Source organism: Trachemys scripta, chromosome 8 (assembly GCF_013100865.1).
Source record: "Trachemys scripta elegans isolate TJP31775 chromosome 8, CAS_Tse_1.0, whole genome shotgun sequence".
NCBI classification, from domain to species: domain Eukaryota; kingdom Metazoa; phylum Chordata; order Testudines; family Emydidae; genus Trachemys; species Trachemys scripta.
In genome coordinates, this window is record NC_048305.1 from 21,394,624 (window position 1) to 21,412,129 (window position 17,506).

Below are 17,506 nucleotides of genomic sequence, written 5' to 3' on the forward strand. Positions count from 1 at the left end.
GACCACTGGTCTGACCCCGTATGGCCGTTATGTGGTGTTGGTCAGTAGAAATGGCTCTCTGCTCTTGGACTCTGACAACCCTCCTTTGTTAGTATTCACCTTACTTCATGACCTTAGTAGATCTTATCAGTGGGGCACATTTGGGTTGAATTCTTCCACGAGGCTCCCGGTGGCACAATCATACAAGTTTGGCAGCCTGTCTGTATGCAGTGCAAAATGTGAATGTTGCTATGTAGACCTCAAATTCTCAATGCTTCATTAACAGATTCTGTTGAAACAGCTGTGATAAATCAATTGCTATTAGCACTCTGATTTTAAAAAATATTTAAGTTTTTATATTTTAGTATTTTTTTTATTTTAAAGCACAACGTATTTTGATATCACTTTTGCTGAGTCAAATGAACAAAGAATTGCTGATCTCCAAAAAGTTACATCCTTGTAGTTGGTAGGAAACCTTCTGTATGTTTTTTTTTTTTTCATATGTTTCTATGCTTTTATTTACCCAAAGGTTCTAGTGTATGAAAGGGAAATTCATATGGAAGTGTGGGGAATGGTGCTGATGATTGATGACAGAGATTTGAATTAATGTTGGAATTTGCTGATTTCTTCTAGATGTCTGGATACTGTGTGCATTAATAAAAACGTTTTTTTTCAGGATTTTTTGACTGTTGAAATGTATTGCCCATTGCAAGTGCTGTTGAAATGGGAGCAGTACTGTAGGGTTAAAGATTTGTAGCTATTCTAATTCTTGCTGTATAGAATCAGCAGCATTCATCAGGGCTTTTTAGTGATCCTTCATCTGGACTCCCGGAAATATTGTGCATGTCTCTGACAGGCTCTGTCACACTCTCACAGGTATGCTGTCAAGGATCTCTGTATTGGACTAAACCATCTGGTGATGTGATGGCATCATCGCTATCTTATGCTTCCTGGACTGTTTGCCATTTCCATAAATACAGCCTCCCAATCTAAGCCCGTTTGCATGGAGAAATGCCAAGCGGTAGCATCAGTTCATTTTGCAGTATCTCCCAATACTTCACCTTGCAGATCACTGCCCTTATGTGACACATGGTCTGTTGCATTTTGCCCTTTTGGATGCAATATACTCGAGCAAGTTTACTCCTTATTGACGACTCATTTCAAATAGCTTTATTGTACAGCGTAACCCTCTTTAACGAACTCATGGTCATCCCAAAGTAGGTTATGGTCTCTGGGATTTACTGAGGAGGACAGGCTTCCTGCCCCCCTTAGACTAAATGCCTGTTTATTATTGCCTTGTCCCGTCCCCACCCCAGACCTTCATACAGTACAAGGTCTGCCCTCCCTTCTGGTTTTGGCTGAATGTAGGGAACTTACACCCTTTTTGGTGGGTCCCACTCTCCTAATTTTGCCGGCAGCTTTGATTCTCCATATACAACACCTATGTACTTCTTACCTGAGGGGGCCTCTGCCATTTATTTCCAAGTGACCAATATGGGGTGAATTCCCAGTTCTTATGTGAAAGGCAGCTGCTGCTCAAAGGGGCCTAGCTACCAAACAGTGGTGGTAAAACCTGTCCCACCTGTTTGCAGAGGCCACTTCCTTGTGGGTGTCACAGCAGGAAATTCTATGTTGTCCCATACCGGGGGACTAGGAGTGGCAGCTTAGGTCTAGAGTGGTCCAGCGTAAGGACAAAACCAGCCCAGCAAGTGCTGTATGATGTCCTGTAATGCATGCTAATGGCTCTTCTAGTGTTCGTCAAATAGCGAGAAGCAAGAACTCATAAATGAGAATCACCCCACCTATATCTGTGTAGCCAGGTCGGAGATCTTGTACATATGAGGAAACATACGTACACTAATCCTACCCAGGTGTAGAATGTACAGCCAAGGCTGGGGCAGTCTTTACAGGCATAGCTGAAGGAAGGTAAGCGTATGCTGTTTCTCCAAATCAAACACCTACCAGCCTTATCTTTAGCACAACTATTTATTAATGCTGCCTCCCTGTCACTCGGACGTACAGCCCGGGTGAAAGTGAGGCAGTTAAACAGTGGCTCTCAACCAGGGGTATGCAGAGGTCTTTGAGGGGGTACATCAACTCATCTAGATATTTGCCTAGTTTTACAACAGGCTACATAAAAAGTATTAGCTAAGTCAGTACAAACTAAAATTCCAGGGGCCTGTACTAGGACCAGTCCTAGTCAACATATTCATAAATGGGAAAGGAGTAAACAGTGAGGTGGCAAAATTTGCAGATGATACACAACTACTCAAGATAGTTAAGTCCCAGGCAGCCTGCGAAGAGCTACAAAAGGAACTCACAAAACTGGGTAACAAAATGGCAGATGAAATTCAGTGTTGATAAATGCAAAGTAATACACATTGGAAAACATAATCCCAACTACACATATAAAATGATGGGGTCTAAATTACCTGTTACAACTCAAGAAAGAGATCTCGGAGTCACTGTGGATAGTTCTCTGAAAACATCCACTCAATGTGGAATGGCAGGTCAAAAAGCGAACAGAATGTTAGGCATCATTAAGAAAGGGACAGACAATAAGACAGAAAATACGATATTGCCTATCTATAAGTCCATGGCACGCCCACATCTTGAATACTGTGTGCAGATGTGGTTGCCCCATCTCAAAAAAAGATATTGGAATTGGAAAAGGTTCAGAAAAGGGCAACAAAAATGATTAGGGGCATGGAACAGCTTACATATGAGGCGAGGGACTTTTCAGCTTGGAAAAGAAATGACTAAGGGGGGATATGATAGAAGTCTATAACATCATGACTGGTGTGGAGAAAGTAAATAAGGAAGTGTTATTTACTCCTTCTTATAACACAAGAACTAGAGGTCACCAAATGAAATTAATAGGTAAAACAAACAAAAGGAAGTATTTTTTCACACAACGCACGGTCAACCCGTGGGACTCCTTGCCAGAGGATGTTGTGAAGACCAAGATCATAACAGGGTTCAAAAAATAACTAGATAAATTCACGGAGGATAGGTCCATCAATGGCTATTAGCCAGGATTGGCAGGAATGGTGTCCGTAGCCTCTGTTTGCTAGAAGCTGGGAATGGGCAACAGGGGATAGATCACTTGATAATTACCTGTTCTGTTCATTCGCTTTGGGGCACATGGAATTGGTCATTGTCAGAAGACAGGATACTGGGCTAGATGGACCTTTGGTCTGACCCAGTATGACTGTTCTTATGTTCATACAGACAATGACATATATGCTCTATATACTATACACTGAAATGTAAGTACAATATTTATATTCCAATTGATTTATTTTATTATATTGTAAAAATGAGACTAATTTTTTCAGTAATAGTGTGCTATGGCACTTTTGTATTTTTGTCTGATTTTGTAAGCAAGTAGTTTTTAAATGAGGTGAAACAAGACAAATCAGACTCCTGAAAGGGGGACAGTAGTCTGGAAGGTTTGAGATCCACTGGTTGAGAGAACTCTGAAGCAGACTGCAGAAGTGTCTGTTCTTTAGGTAATGGTGCGTCTCTATTTTGCTTTGCACTAAGTGGTTCTTAGGAGAGCAGTTCTGACTTGATACGTTTGCCTTTCTGGTGTTGGATATGGCTGAGCAGAGGTAATTCTCAGGCCTGTTTCCTCCAACCAAAACCTTTTGCCTGTAGCTGTTTTCCTTCCAGAAACCAACCATCTCACTATAGAGCAACACCCAGACTATAGATGGTGTGGCTGTGAGTGGAGCTTGAGACTCCCGCCTCTCAGTGCAAAGTGCTATCCCTGGGTGGCCATGCCATGCCTCCAATGTGGTGTACTGCTCCGTCTAGGCACTGTAATGATGATATAAACATGGTGCTGCAGGGTCCTGATTGGTTGTTGCACTGATTCCTATCCAGTGGCTCCAGTTTAGAAATTCCAACTCCTAGTGCCAACCCCACCCCCACCCTTGAGCTATCTATGGGATAGAAACTGGATCATTGACTTGCCTAGGGTGGAGTGTACAATTGAAACTTAGTCAGCAATGCCACTGTTGCATGAGTCACTCTAGAATCCAGCTTGCACTCTATCTCACAGGGCTTTGGGATCTGCAGGGTTAATGGGCATGCAAACAGGCCTTCACTATTAGTGTTGTGGTAGCAGCCAAAGGCCTTATTGGGAGCAGGGTCCCACTATGGCAGACACTGTACAGACCCACAGTCCCTACCCCAGTGAGCTTGTAGTCTAATTAAAAATAACGCTAGGGAATGCATTGAACCGTAGAGAAGTGGGGAGGGAGGACATGAATGAGAATACAGTCGGGAGTTACAGAGTTGTTGATAGCTGCATTGCCTGTCTGACTTCTTAGAAGCATAGCAGTAGAAGTGGATTTTAAAGGGGGAGAGGGTAGCAGCCATAATGAAGACCATTCCATGTGTAAGGGCCATGCCGATGAAGGCATAGAGATGTTTCTGTGACATAGAGGCGTTCAAGGGGGGTGCACTCACTTTCAATCACTAGTTCAAAGTCAGGATGGCTGCCAGGCCCAGCCCACCAAGTTGTTCCCATCTGATGGCTGATTGATGGCCTGTGTAATAGGAGTTTGGGGTGATGTCTGAGTGATGCAGGGGAGTCTGTCTAGTAGCTAGTGGACATGGGTCCAGTTCACACACCGCAATGTGCACTGATTGATATTCTTGTTGGCAGTCTCAGCAAAGAAGCTAAAGGTCAATGGGCCATGGAGACAGGACTCCCCTTTCTCTGCCCAGCTGGAGTTGATTCCTATGCTGGGAAGGAGGCAGTAGACAGTGTGATGGAAGCTGCCCCTCTTCAAGTTAAACTTGTTCTGTCTCCAGGGCTGTCAATCTGGCATCTTCACACCATGTCTTTCTGAAGATAAAAAGTATTGTACAGCCTCTAGGAGACTGGGAAAACAATACCCACGGCCCCACCACATGAACCACCTCAATTTTCCTCAACCAGATTTCAGTAGCAAGAGGGTGGGAAAGGAAGGTTTGGGATAGTGCTTTCTGTACTACAGGTAACTTTCTTTTCCCACCCTCTCAACATTTCAAGTCCCCCTATAAACATCAGTGACTCTCCTCCACCAGCCACACCCCAGAGCCGCATACCTGACGGAGAAGGAAGGACATGGAAATCTAACATTCTTCAATCTTCATTTCCTTTGTGTGGTTTTGGGTTAAGTTCCTTCTGGCCCTAGCAGTGGGCCTCATGAATGGGAGAGATGGGTAAGGTGACTGGAGGGTGTGGAGTTGCATGGCCTGTTGCTAGGGGTATGTCTCTCTTCCCCTATCTGGCTTTACAAGTATGGCAGGTGGAAGCTGGAGCTGTCCACCCACAGTTCTTTTGTGTGGCAACTTGGAAAGAACATTAAAGATTGATGTCCAAGTTTGTCAACCACTACTCTGACTTCTGATGACATGGAGTGAATCAAGGCTGTCCTTCCAGAGAAGGGTTGTAGAGGGCAGCAGAGCACTAGATGCTCTGTGCTTTGGATGGAGTATTATGATAGCAGATAGAAAGATGAATGTTCTAACCTAGCTGCTGCTCTGACAGCAAGTCCCAGCTGCCATTGCTGGTCAGATACATGCTAATTGTTCTGGGCAGAGCTTTGGGAACAGACATCTCTCCTTCATGGAGGCTTGTAAGTAAGCTGGAGTCTTTCAGTCAGCTGTAAGTAAAGGGTGGGGTTTGCTGCAGAGACATTCTCCCTGCTCCCAGAGACAAAGGGATCTGAACTGGTCTATTGTAGCACACCTTCAATGTATTGCCTCGATGCTATAGAGACTGGAGCCTCTAAATACCTTAGCGAGAGGGAGGAATAATTCCCTCTTGCCATACTTCCTCTCGCCCTGTCACTATCATTCTGAATCTCATTGGGGCAGAGATTGATAATCAGGCTAAAATGACCCAATTGTGTGTGGAGGCAGGGAATAAAATGTCCACTAACCCTGCCCAGTTCATCTCACTGCTGGCCTAGAAGCTGCTCTCCAAAGACAAAAGTTGGGGGGTAGCCTACTGCATTGCCTATCAGTCCAGAATTGCAGCAGCAGAGCACAGGCTGTATAGGGCACCTGCCCCATAGGGATGCATGTTGCTCTCAACTCCCCTGCCTGAGTGCCTGACCGGTGCTAGGGGGCTGCTGCTGCACACCCTGAATTCCTGACTGCCTGTCCCTAGTGTCCCTTTGGAAAGGTGGATGCTGGCTCTACCTTCTGACTTGCCAGGACCATCACCTGAAGCTGCAGAGAGAGGGGACGTTTGCCACAGCGTGAATGGAAGTGTAGGCAGCTGGGAGTGCATGTGGAATCATGAGCTGGTCGCAGAGGAGGGTGTGGGGTGGCTCCCAGCCGCTACTTCCCAGAGTGCCCCACAACGCCTCGGGCATTCTTAACACGTCATTTTCTTTGCATCATTTTTACTTTAAAGAGACAGGTCTAAGTATGTTCAGACTGTACAGACCCCCAACCCAAGCCATTCAGTACACTGCCGTTTCTCCGTATGTGCTCGGGGTCATCCCAAACTGTTGGGTAACCACGCAGTCAGATACATGGAAGGGCTATTAACTAACAGAGGGCTACATGGGGGACGCACTGTGGATTGGGATAACTAGAATTTGGGGATTAAGGGAATTCGGATAATTGGACATTGCTGTATTTCCTTTTTTCTTAATTCTGATGGAAACTTTGTATTTATTTATTTATTTTATTTTAATTTTATTTATTTTGTAGGTTCCCCTGTCATGTTTGCAAACCAAGAGGTGCAATTGGTGAAACTGACTATGCACATAAGGCAAAGGGGATGTCACTGTAGAACAGAAGGCCCTGATCTTTCAACTGGATGTGGGTGGGTAGAGCCCTGTGCTACCTGCAGCATAGCGCGCCAATGATTTCTCTGGGGCTCTACATGTAGGGTGACCAGATAGTAAGTATGAAAAATCACGACAGAGTGTGGAGGGTAATAGGCACCTATATAAGAAAAATCCCCAAATATGGGGACTGTCCCTATAAAATCAGGACAGCTGGTCCCCCGATCTACATGGACTCAGGGGTCCACCCACGGGGATCTAGCTGCAGGATCTGGCTTGGGGCGGGGGGAGAAAGCCCTCTCTCATAGGCTCCTATCTGCCACTGAGCTCCACTGCAATGGCCCCGTGTCCCCAGGTAGCTCAGTGCAGGATCAGGGCCCCAGGTGCATTTCTCTAGCTAGCAGCCGGCTCCATTGCGATAGGGCCCTGCCGGCTCCCTCCCCGTTGAATTCTAGGGGCTCGCAGCAAGCTGGAGAGGGACACAAGGGACCCAAGCGCCTCGGTGGGGCTGGCAGCTGACCTGCAGCGGGACCGAGCCCGGGCGCTCTCCTAAGGCAGGCACGGCAATGCGTTTGCTCTCGGTGCGCGGTCCCTTTAAGAAGGCCCCTCCGCCGGCTCCGGGGCTAGTGCACCCTGGGATCAGCCGCACGGAGCGGGGGGCGCTGGGCTGCCGTTCCCGCACCTGGAGCCGCGCAGCCTCTGGCAGGAGCAGCGAGACGTACGGAGGGCCCCGTGCTCAGCCCGCTGGGGTGTGGCTGCTCCCCCTTGGGCCGCGAGCAGCGTGGCTGGCGATGAGCTGATTGCACGCGCTGTATTTTCGCATTCTCTTCCTCTTGCTAGGTGCAGCCTCCTGCTCCCCCCCGGCATCCATGATGGCTGAGCCGCAGCCGCTGTTCTGTGCAATGTGGCTCCTTTCAGCTATCGCTATGGGGGTGCTGCTGGCAGGTCCCTCCTCAGCTGCAGCAGGGGATGCCCCGCCTGGCAAAATAGGTAGGCGCTGCTCCTTCTCCCTGGAGAGTCACTGAGATCACGACAGTAGAAAAGATGAATGGGGTGGGGAGCCAGCCACTGATCAGAAGAGACTAAGGAGTGGCAGGGCTCATGAATCTGCAGGTCGGGGGGGCTAAGAGGCATTGGCAATGCTGGGGGCGGGGGGGCAGAACCCAGCCTTGGAAGAGCAGCGGGTGCTGAGGTCCAGGATTCAGGAGCAACAAGGGCTGCTGAGATCAGGGTGGTGAAGCATTGCAGAGCTGTGGCCTTCAGTGCTGGCCTGTCCGGCGAGGGTGTGCAGCCATTGGTTTAGTTTGACTTCTATATGGAGGGGGCAGCTCCAGCCAGGCCAATGGGGCCCTGTGTGTGGGGGGGGGGGGGGGGAGGGGGGGACTCTGCACCTGCCTGAGGCTTGCAATTTGGATGGGGGAGGGGGCAAAGCTCTCCATGCCCCACCCAAACTACATCCATGGATGCAGCTGGTCAGGACTGAGGTGCGTGGGTGAAGCCTGCCCAGCTCTCGCCTGTGCTGTGCTTGGTTCCAGGCAGCGGAACCTCATCCTGAATCCACTCCTTTCACCTGGGGGGTAAAAGAAGAAATAACTCCGAGCATTCCAGTTCTCAGGGGGCTAGGGTGCCACGGACCCCGGGTTGGCTTAGTGCCCTTCACAAGGGTTGTGCTTGTGGCAAAACTAGCCCTCGAGCTGTACAGGAGATTGGGACTGATCTGCTGAGTGTGCCCCAGGCAGATGACCTATGACATATGCCCACCTGGTGGCAGTTTGCTCCTGTGTATGTCTGTCCCCGTCCCGTGTTTTCCCCCCCCCCCCCTTCCGGTCAGGGCTGGTTTGTAGCATGTGTCCAGGCAGTTTTTAGCTGAATTAGTCTCTAGCTGGGAAAGGCCCTAGGGCTGTTGATGGCTTGTGCTGATGCTGCTCTGTCGCACTTGAGTGTGTCTGGCATTTGGTAACGGACCCCTCTGACCCTTGCTGTCCCCTCACATGGAGTTTCCCTCATCTATCCCCATCACTCAGGTTCCTCGGCTCTTCCCAGGTCTGGGACCAGTTTTATTTTGATCCCAGCCTTCTTGCCGGCTCACTAGGAGCTGAGTACCTTAGAGTTGCTACCTGGGGAGTCCTAGCCACTGCTCAAGCCCGTCCCAAGGTCTCACATTTCAGAGGCTGTGCTTTCTTGATCTGATGCGCTGTGTGGGGATAGCCCACGCTTCGGGGTCCCCTCTGCGAAAGCAGCCTCCTGCAGATGTGCTGCTCCGCTTTGTTGTGACCGTGGAGAAAGCTGCGGGTATGTTCATCGTGTCTAACAGGCCTATTTCCCTTGCCTCCCCGCTGGCAGCTGTGGTGGGTGCCGGGATAGGTGGCTCGGCGGTGGCCTACTTCCTGCAGCAGCACTTTGGACCACAGGTGCAGCTGGACGTATACGAGAAGGGCAGTGAGGGGGGCCGACTGGCCACCATCATCGTCAACAAGCAGCAGTACGAGTGCGGTGGCGCCTCTATCCACTCGCTCAGCCTGCACATGCAGGACTTCGTCAAGCTCCTGGGTGAGTGCTGCCCCTCCCCTCTGGTGCACACAGGGAGTGGGCGGGAACCTCTCTGTCCTTGCCCCTTCCCTGGAGCTTGGGAAGAGAAGATGCTTGGTGCTGACCCTGCTCCTCAGGAGAAACCTTCTGCTCCAGCCTGCAGGGCTGGGGTGTTTGCAGCACAAATTCCCCTCCCCTCCAAACAGCTAGGCCTCCACCTAGCTTAGCTCCCAATCATGAGTGCGGTGAGGATGGGGGGCTCAGCGTTGCCAAACCCATCAGGCCGATGTGACATCCCAACGTGATGATCTGAATCCCCTTCAGAAAGGGCTGGTGTCGTCGGCACTCCTGCTCCCTGATCGCTTGACCCAAAGCAGAGTGTAGATAGACCCTGGCGTGAGCTGTCCCCCTCATTCTGAGCTAGAGGACCAGGGAGTTGCAGGGCCGAAGAGTGGCCAACAGCCTGCCCTCTGTGTTTGTTACACTCAAGCCCTATAGCTCCCTCGTCCTGAGGGACATCACAGGGCTCAGGACTGGGATAGTAGAGGGGCACGACAGGGGCCCTGTGGGACTTGGGCTTGGAGGAACAGGGGCTGTGGGCAGGATCAAGGAGCATTGCAGTGGACCTGATAGAAGCCAGTCTCTGGGTGCAGCATCAGTGGGAGCAATGCTTGAGGACTGAGGAGCAGGAGTTTCTGTCACTGTGGCTAAGAGTCATGATCTGTTTTCTGTTCAGCCAACCCAGAAGAAGTGTGTGCCCCTAATTCGTGACATCCCTCTAACAGGTCATGTCTGTCCAGGGAGCCTGGATCCTAAAGAGCCCATGAAATTTCACACTGTGCATGTAATTAGAGTTGGGCCCACCCAGATTTCTAGCTCTCTGAGTTTGGGGCTGTTAGGACCTCGGGTTTGGTTCAGCTCATGATAGAGAGAAGAGCCAGTGACAAAATCCAGATCTGGATCTACATCCTGACACTTCACCCCCCCCCCCCCCCCCCGCCAGGGGTGTTTTGCTGTGGGCTTGCCAGCACTTGGGCCCATCAGCAGTATCAGTGCATACAGCGAAGGCTTGTCGTCACGTCCCCCCCCATTCTCCCCCCCGTGCTCTGGATGGCTGACTTAGCTTCTCTCTCTGTCGCCCTCTGCAGGCCTGAAGCACCGACGAGAGGTGGCAGGGAAGAGCGCCATCTTCAGTGGGGAGCAGTTTGTCCTGGAGGAGACGGACTGGTACCTGCTGAACCTCTTCCGGCTCTGGTGGCACTATGGAATCAGCTTTCTGCGCCTGCAGATGTGGGTGGAGGAGGTGATGGAGAAGTTCATGAGGTATGGGATGGCTCGGCAGCATCAGTGCTTCTGGGAGGGGAGGGAGCGGGTGTGGCCTTCCCCCTCTCGGCCCCAGGCTGGATGCTATGCCCGATCCCCCAAGGGACTCGGTCACCAGGTGGCCAAGATGAGAGAGGCTCGGTACAGGGGCCAGGATGGGTGTGTGCGCTGCTCCTGACTCCCTTTCTACTCACCTCCTGCAGGATCTACAAGTACCAGGCACATGGCTATGCCTTCTCCAACCTGGAGGAGCTCCTGCGCTCGCTGGGTGGCGAAACCTTCATCAACATGACGCAGCGCTCTGTGGCCGAGTCCCTGCTGGAGGTGGGCGTCACGCAGCGCTTCATTGACGACGTCATCGCAGCCGTCCTGCGCTCCAGCTACGGCCAGTCAGTGCTTGTGCCCGCCTTTGCAGGTGAGGCCCGGTTGGTCATGCCAGTGCCGCCTTCATTCTTTGCCCTGCAAGGGCCCCAGGAGCCTCCTTAGAGCCAGCAGCTGGTGCTGCTCAGTGGACTCGGGGACGCTCTGCCATTGGGACACCTGAAGCCAAAGACAAGCATGCATCTCCCCCGGGAGCAGGCGTCTTGGGGAAATGCGTCCCTTCCGCAAATGGAGTCTAATCCCCACTGTTCCTTTTCCCAGGGGCCATGTCGCTGGCAGGGGCTCAGGGCAATACGTGGGCTGTGGAAGGCGGCAACAAGCTGGTATGTTCAGGTTTGCTGAAGCTAACTAAAGCCAACGTGATCCAGGCCAGGGTGACGGGTGTCTCTCTGCACAGCTCAGGTGAGCCAGCTGGGCCTTCTGGCTCTTACCTGCGTGGGGGGTGGGGAGGGGAAGTGGACACTGGGGATTGTACATCTGCCAGTGGGGGGCTGAGTCTGTAGGGCTAGGGGCCTCAGTGGGGTAGAGATATCTCTAGGACTAGTGTATTCCCCTCTTGCCTCTGGATTGAGGGGCATGAGCAGAGCAATGCGGGAAAGCAGAGAGCAGAAAATAGCAGATCTGATGGCAGGATGAGGCAGGCCGAGAGGCCTCAGATTCCTTTCTCTGCCATCCCCCAGCCTTTGCTGTTTCCCCCTGCTCTGCCCACTTGCGTCTGTTAGGTTTGGGTGGATGCCTTCTCCCTGTGCTGTCATGGTATCGTAAAGCATCGATGTGAGGGTGCCTGGGATGGGTCACGCTGAGAATGCCACACACAGGGCAGACACTCCCCAAAACTAGTGGTTTATTCTAGGGCTGTCAAGCGATTAAAAAAATTAATCGCAATTAATCACTCAATTTAAAAAAATTAATCGCACTGTTAATAATAGAATACCATTTATTTAAGTATTTTTGGATATTTTTCTACATTTTCAAATATATTGATTTCAATTACAACACAGAATACAAAGTGTACAGTGCTCACTTTATTTTTTATTACAAATATTTGCATGGTAAAAAACAAAAGAAATAGTATATTTCAATTCACCCACTACACTAATACAAATATTGTAGTGCAATCTCTTTATAATGAAAGTTGAACTTACAAATGTAGAATTATGTACAAAAAATAGTTTTATTTTTGAATGCAGTTATGTAAAACTTTAGAACCCTCAAATCCACTCAGTCCTACTTCAGCCAATTGCTCAGACAAACAAGTTTGGTTACAGTTTGCAGGAGATAATGCTGCCCACATCTTGTTTACAATGTCACCTGAAAGTGAGAACAGGTGTTCGCATGATACTGTTGTAGCCGGCATCGCAAGATATTTATGTGCCAAATGCGCTAAAGATACATGTGTCCCTTCATGCTTCAACCACCATTCCAGAAGACGTGTCCATGTTGATGATGTGTTCTGCTCGATAACGATCCAAAGCAGAGCAGACGGACGCATTCTCATTTTCATCAGCTGAGTCATGTGCCACCAGCAGAAGGTTGATTTTCTTTTTTGGTGGTTCAAGTTCTGTAGGTTCTGCATCGGAGTGTTGCTCTTTTAAGACCTTTGAAAGCATGCTCCACACCTCATCCCTCTCAGATTTGGGAAGGCACTTCAGATTCCTAAACCTTGGGTCGAGTGCTGTATCTATCCTTAGAAATCTCACAACCTTCTTTGCGTTTTGTCAAATCTGCTGTGAAAGTGTTCTTAAAACTAACATGTGCTGGGTCATCATCCAAGACTGCTATAACATGAAATATATGGCAGAATGTGGGTAAAACAGAACAGGAGACATTCAATTCTCCCCCAAGGAGTTCAGTCACAAATTTAATTAATACATTAGTTTTTTAATGAGCATCATCAACATGGAAGCATGTCCTCTGGAATGGTGGCCAAAGTATGACGGGGCATATGAATGTTTAGCACATCTGGCATGTAAATACCTTGCAATGCTGGCTACAAAGGTGCCATGCAAACACCTGTTCTCACTTTCAGGTGACATTGTAAATAAGAAGCAGGCAGCAGAATCTCCCGTAAATGTAAACAAACTTATTTTTCTTAGCAATTGGCTCAACAAGAAGTAGGACTGAGTGGACTTGTAGGCTCTAAAGTTTTACATTGTTTTGTTTTTGAGTGCAGTTATGTAACAAAAAAAAATCTACATTTGTAAGTTACACTTTCATGGTAACGAGATTACCCTACAATACTTGTATGAGGTGAATGGAAAAATTCTATTTCTTTTATCATTTTTACAGTGCAAATATTTGTAATAAAAATACTATAAAGTGAGCACTGTACACTTTGTATTCTGTGTTGTAATAGAAATCAATATATTTGAAAATGTAGAAAAACATCCAAAAATATTTAATACATTTCAATTGGTATTCTATTGTTTAACAATGTGATTAATTTTTTTATTGCAGTTTTTTTGAGTTAACTGCAATTAATCGACAGCCCTAGTTTATTCTATAATTAGATTCACCAAGCCAGTAACAAGAGCTTCTGTAGCACCGCACTGGTTAACCAGAAGCCAAACAGTCCCGCTTGGCTCCCTGCCAGACAACCAACTCGAATATAGTGAGGGGTTACTGAAAACCCATTTCACCATATGTGAGGTTCTACCAATCGCAAAGGATCAGACACTTCTCCTCCGGTCAAAATATAATTGAGATCTTACCCAAATATCATGCTGTCAGCCAATCCTTAGTAAACTAACAAAAGATTTATTAAGAAAAGAATAGAGTTATTGAATGGTTAAGGAATCGTCTACATACAAGTGATTTTCAGTGTTCCTACATCAGAATCATAGCAGTGATGTGTTATCTGCTGGCTTGTAAAAGTCTCTCTGGAATCATCCCAAAAGGTTAGAATTCAAATGCAGCTTAGATATAAAGTCTGATAGTCTTTCCAGGCATTTTCCAGGATCTTCCAAATAGTGATTTGGAAGATCTAAGTCCCACGACTTAAACTTTCCCTGTTCAAAGTTCAGCAGACTAGAGATGAAAGGATCAGCCAGAGATTTCTCTTTTTAGCTCTCTAGCAAGCCGAGAAGCCTCCTCGCAGAAATTGTCACAGCAGGGCTTTCCCCCGAGGAAGAATAGGCAATGCAGGTATTTTGTGAACCACTGCTTTGAAGTTAATTTTCTCTTTCCTATACATATAGTGTAACTAGATTACCTGTGTAAGACAACAGCCAATCATTCGTTATAACAGAGACAGATAAGCTGAAGACAACATAAGTAATATTATTAGTTCCCTGCAGTGTCTCACATCTTTGAACTTAAGATTAACTGAACACGGCCGTGTACATAATATAAGGCAATTACAAAATGAAAGGGAATTAGCATCTACAAACTAATTTGGTCACATTGTTAAACTTCTAACAGGGCACAGGTACTCAAACACATTTAGCGTCTGCCCTGGATTTCTATTACTACAAATGAATGAGTTGGTGATTGCTGGTCTAGTACATCTCTTTGGGCTGGTCTACACTGGGGCGGGGGGGAATCGATCTAAGATACGCAACTTCAGCTATGCAAATAGCGTAGCTGAAGTCGAAGTATCTACAATCGAATTACTTGGGGGTCCACACGGCGCGGGATCGACGGCTGCGGCGCTACCGTTGCTCGCTCCGGTGGAGTTCAGGAGTCGACGAGGAGCGCGTTCGGGGATCGATTACTATCCGGCGGGTAGTGAAGATGTACCCTTTGTAATTCACATATAAGTGAATTGTCCTGATACAATTGTAATGCCTCTAGTTCAGTTGTTATGGGTCATACACAGGTGAGCTGCTCTGCCAGTGTGACAGTCAGTCTGGCCTGTTGGGTGAGACTCTGCTCTGACTCCCACCTAGTTTTTGGCACTGCCTACTACTTCACTGGTGCCCTTCTTTTGGCTGTGGCTGTCTGTTGAACCAGACCGAGCTGGGTGTGGCTGGACAGGTGTATGGCAAGGGAGAGATGTGAAATGGGAGACTGCAGTTCAGACCTCTCGCACCAGAGGGTGCAATGAGGCTAGCGTGTGGATCCAAAGCTCTGCGCTGAAATACTGGAGAGCTCTGGCATCTCTGTGGCAGCCAGCGTTTCTCCAGTCTGTGCTGGGGAGGGAGACTGTTGCCCCATCCCCATCTGCTGCCATGGGAAAGGGAATGTTTATTGATCAGCTGCAGTTTGTCTCCTTTGCTCAGTGACCCTGTGTTGCCCGACAGCTCTGCCATCTGCCAGGTGACTCCCCAGGACTGGAATGGGGACATGGGAGGGAGGGGGGGAGATGTTGCAGTTTAATAGTGAGATACAGTGGGAGTCCGGGGGGGCTGGACTGGAATAGCCGGGAGCTGCAGGGCAGAGCTGAGGTGGGCTGCAGGGCAGGATGGAGAGGGGGGAGCGTGCCTAATGCTTTGCCTGGCTATGGTTTGTGCTCTTGGTGCCCCCACCTTCCTGAGTGGTGAATCCAATGCTGTTGGCAAACAATGCTCTGGGCCTTGGGCTGGTGGCTGTACTGAGTCTCCGTGCTGTCCCTTTGCAGATGGGAAAGCCCTGTACCAGGTGCGCTACGAGGATGATGAAGGCCAAGGCTCGGCCTTTTATGACATGGTGGTTATCGCCACGCCGCTGCATTCCGGCAGGAGCAACATCACCTTTGAGAACTTTGACCCCCCCATCACTGACTTCCCAGGCTCCTTCCATCCCACCATCACCTCCGTCGTCCACGGCTACCTCAACTCCTCCTACTTCGGCTTCCCTGACCCCAAGCTTTTCCCCTTCGCTAGCGTCCTCACCACTGACTCCCCCGACCTTTTCTTCAACGCCATGGACAACATCTGCCCCGTCAACATCTCAGGCGCCTTCCGGCGCAAGCAGCCCCAGGAGGCTGCCATCTGGCGTGTCCTCTCCCAGCAGCCCCTGGACAAGCAACAGCTGAAGACCCTCTTCCGCTCCTACTATTCAGTCCAGGTGACGGAATGGCAGGCTTACCCCCACTATGACTCCACCAAGAGTATCCCGCCCATCATCCTCCACGACAACCTCTTCTACCTCAACAGTGTGGAGTGGGTGGCCAGCTCCATGGAAATGGCTTCCGTGGCAGCTAAGAACGTGGCGCTCCTGGCGTACAACCGGTGGTACCAGGACCTGGATAAGATTGACCAGAAGGACTTGATGCACAAGGTGAAGACTGAACTGTGACATGACGGGGGCTGCTGGGGAGCTGGCCAGGAGCCTCTTCATTTACTAGCCTGCTGAGGGTTTATCGCTGGGGGAGAGACCACTAGATTTCTGGCCAAGAGGAGGGGAGGGTCTGGCCAATGAGTTCCTTGTATGTTGTTGCCTTCAGTAACGCCGTCCCTGCACCACCCTGTGGCGCTAATGCCAGGTGCCTGCTACAGGCATCAATGCTCAGGCTTCCTCCCTACCCAGCCAGCGCCGGGGTGGGGGTGGGGGGGATGAGGAGGGAGCCTAAGCTCATTGCCAGGGAACTGCCAGCCAGGACCCATTTCAGATCCGAAGTTGGGCTGGGGCTGTGCATCCTTAACAATGGCCAGTGCTGAGGATGGGGTGGAGGTGGGATGTGCAAATCCATTCTCTGGTCACTTACCTGCTAGGACTCGAGCGTGGGATCCCATGAGACTTTCAAGGGGTAAGACCTGATGATGGCAAGAGCAGATATGGGGCCTAAAATACGTGGCCACGTGCCTTGGGCCCTGACCCATATGGGGCCATGTACCATGGGCACAGATCCAGATGTGGATATGGACCTTCTAGTATGACCCAGCTATCCTATAGAGCAGTGCTGAGTCTAGACAACTGCCTGGCCCTAGCATTTCCTGTGCAGGACTCCCCTGGCTGGCAGTGCAGTCGGACTCCTGGCTTTAGCTGCTGGGGTTGTCCTCAGTCCTTGCAAGGCCAGTGCTGGACCCAACGCTCAGGTCTTGGCAGGTATGTGGTTCTTCAGCTGCGACCATGTCTGTGCTGTGAGTCCGTATGACTAGTGGGGCCCTCTCAGCTTCTCACCCAGAGCTGCTCTTGCTTTGTTAACCAAGCCCATCAGCTCCCCTCTAAACGCAGGCAGGGCAGGGACTGGGGGGAGCTGCCAGCTAGAGGGGCCGACGCTGCAGCAGTCACAAGGCCTGCTCACCTCCTTCTCTATACAAGCATGACGTCCAAACCCCTTTCCCAGCGCTAACCCTGACCCCTTTGGGCCTTGCTAGCCTCTCTAAGCCCATGTGTTGGGCACAGATTGAACCCACACTCAGGAAGCGCTGTAGCGGCTGGCGGTCCTTGGCAGGTTCCCTGGGGCAGAGGGATTGATGCTTGGTTTAAGAAGGGTTTTCAACCTTTCTTGAATCATGTCCCCTGAACCTTAAAAAAACCCAACAGAGTAATCTAGAGGGAACTGGGGCCATTAATACATTGATTCCAATAAAGGGGATTCTACTTGAAGTAAATCAATCCTTTGATCTGCTGTC

General features: G+C 49.6%; 1 protein-coding gene across 1 annotated transcript; it reads left to right on the forward strand.

Moving 5' to 3' along the window:
• Nucleotides 1-7,405: 7,405 nt before the first annotated feature.
• Nucleotides 7,406-17,480, forward strand: PCYOX1L (prenylcysteine oxidase 1 like). Its single transcript, XM_034779689.1, has 6 exons — nt 7,406-7,766; nt 9,120-9,326; nt 10,454-10,628; nt 10,832-11,043; nt 11,271-11,411; nt 15,568-17,480. The coding sequence occupies exons 1-6, from the start codon at nt 7,646-7,648 to the stop codon at nt 16,224-16,226; spliced, it is 1,515 nt and encodes a 504-aa protein (XP_034635580.1). The 5' UTR covers nt 7,406-7,645; the 3' UTR covers nt 16,227-17,480.
• The last annotated feature ends 26 nt before the right edge of the window (nt 17,481-17,506 follow it).

What these genes read in the sequence shown, in the direction of transcription:
- PCYOX1L (XM_034779689.1), top strand. Translation starts at nt 7,646, where the DNA reads ATGATGGCTGAGCCGCAGCCGCTGTTCTGTGCAATGTGGCTCCTTTCA. An exon ending in GTGATGGAGAAGTTCATGAG is followed by an intron (nt 10,629 to 10,831) that starts GTATGGGATGGC and finishes CACCTCCTGCAG; the next exon opens with GATCTACAAGTACCAGGCAC. An exon ending in TGTCTCTCTGCACAGCTCAG is followed by an intron (nt 11,412 to 15,567) that starts GTGAGCCAGCTG and finishes GTCCCTTTGCAG; the next exon opens with ATGGGAAAGCCCTGTACCAG.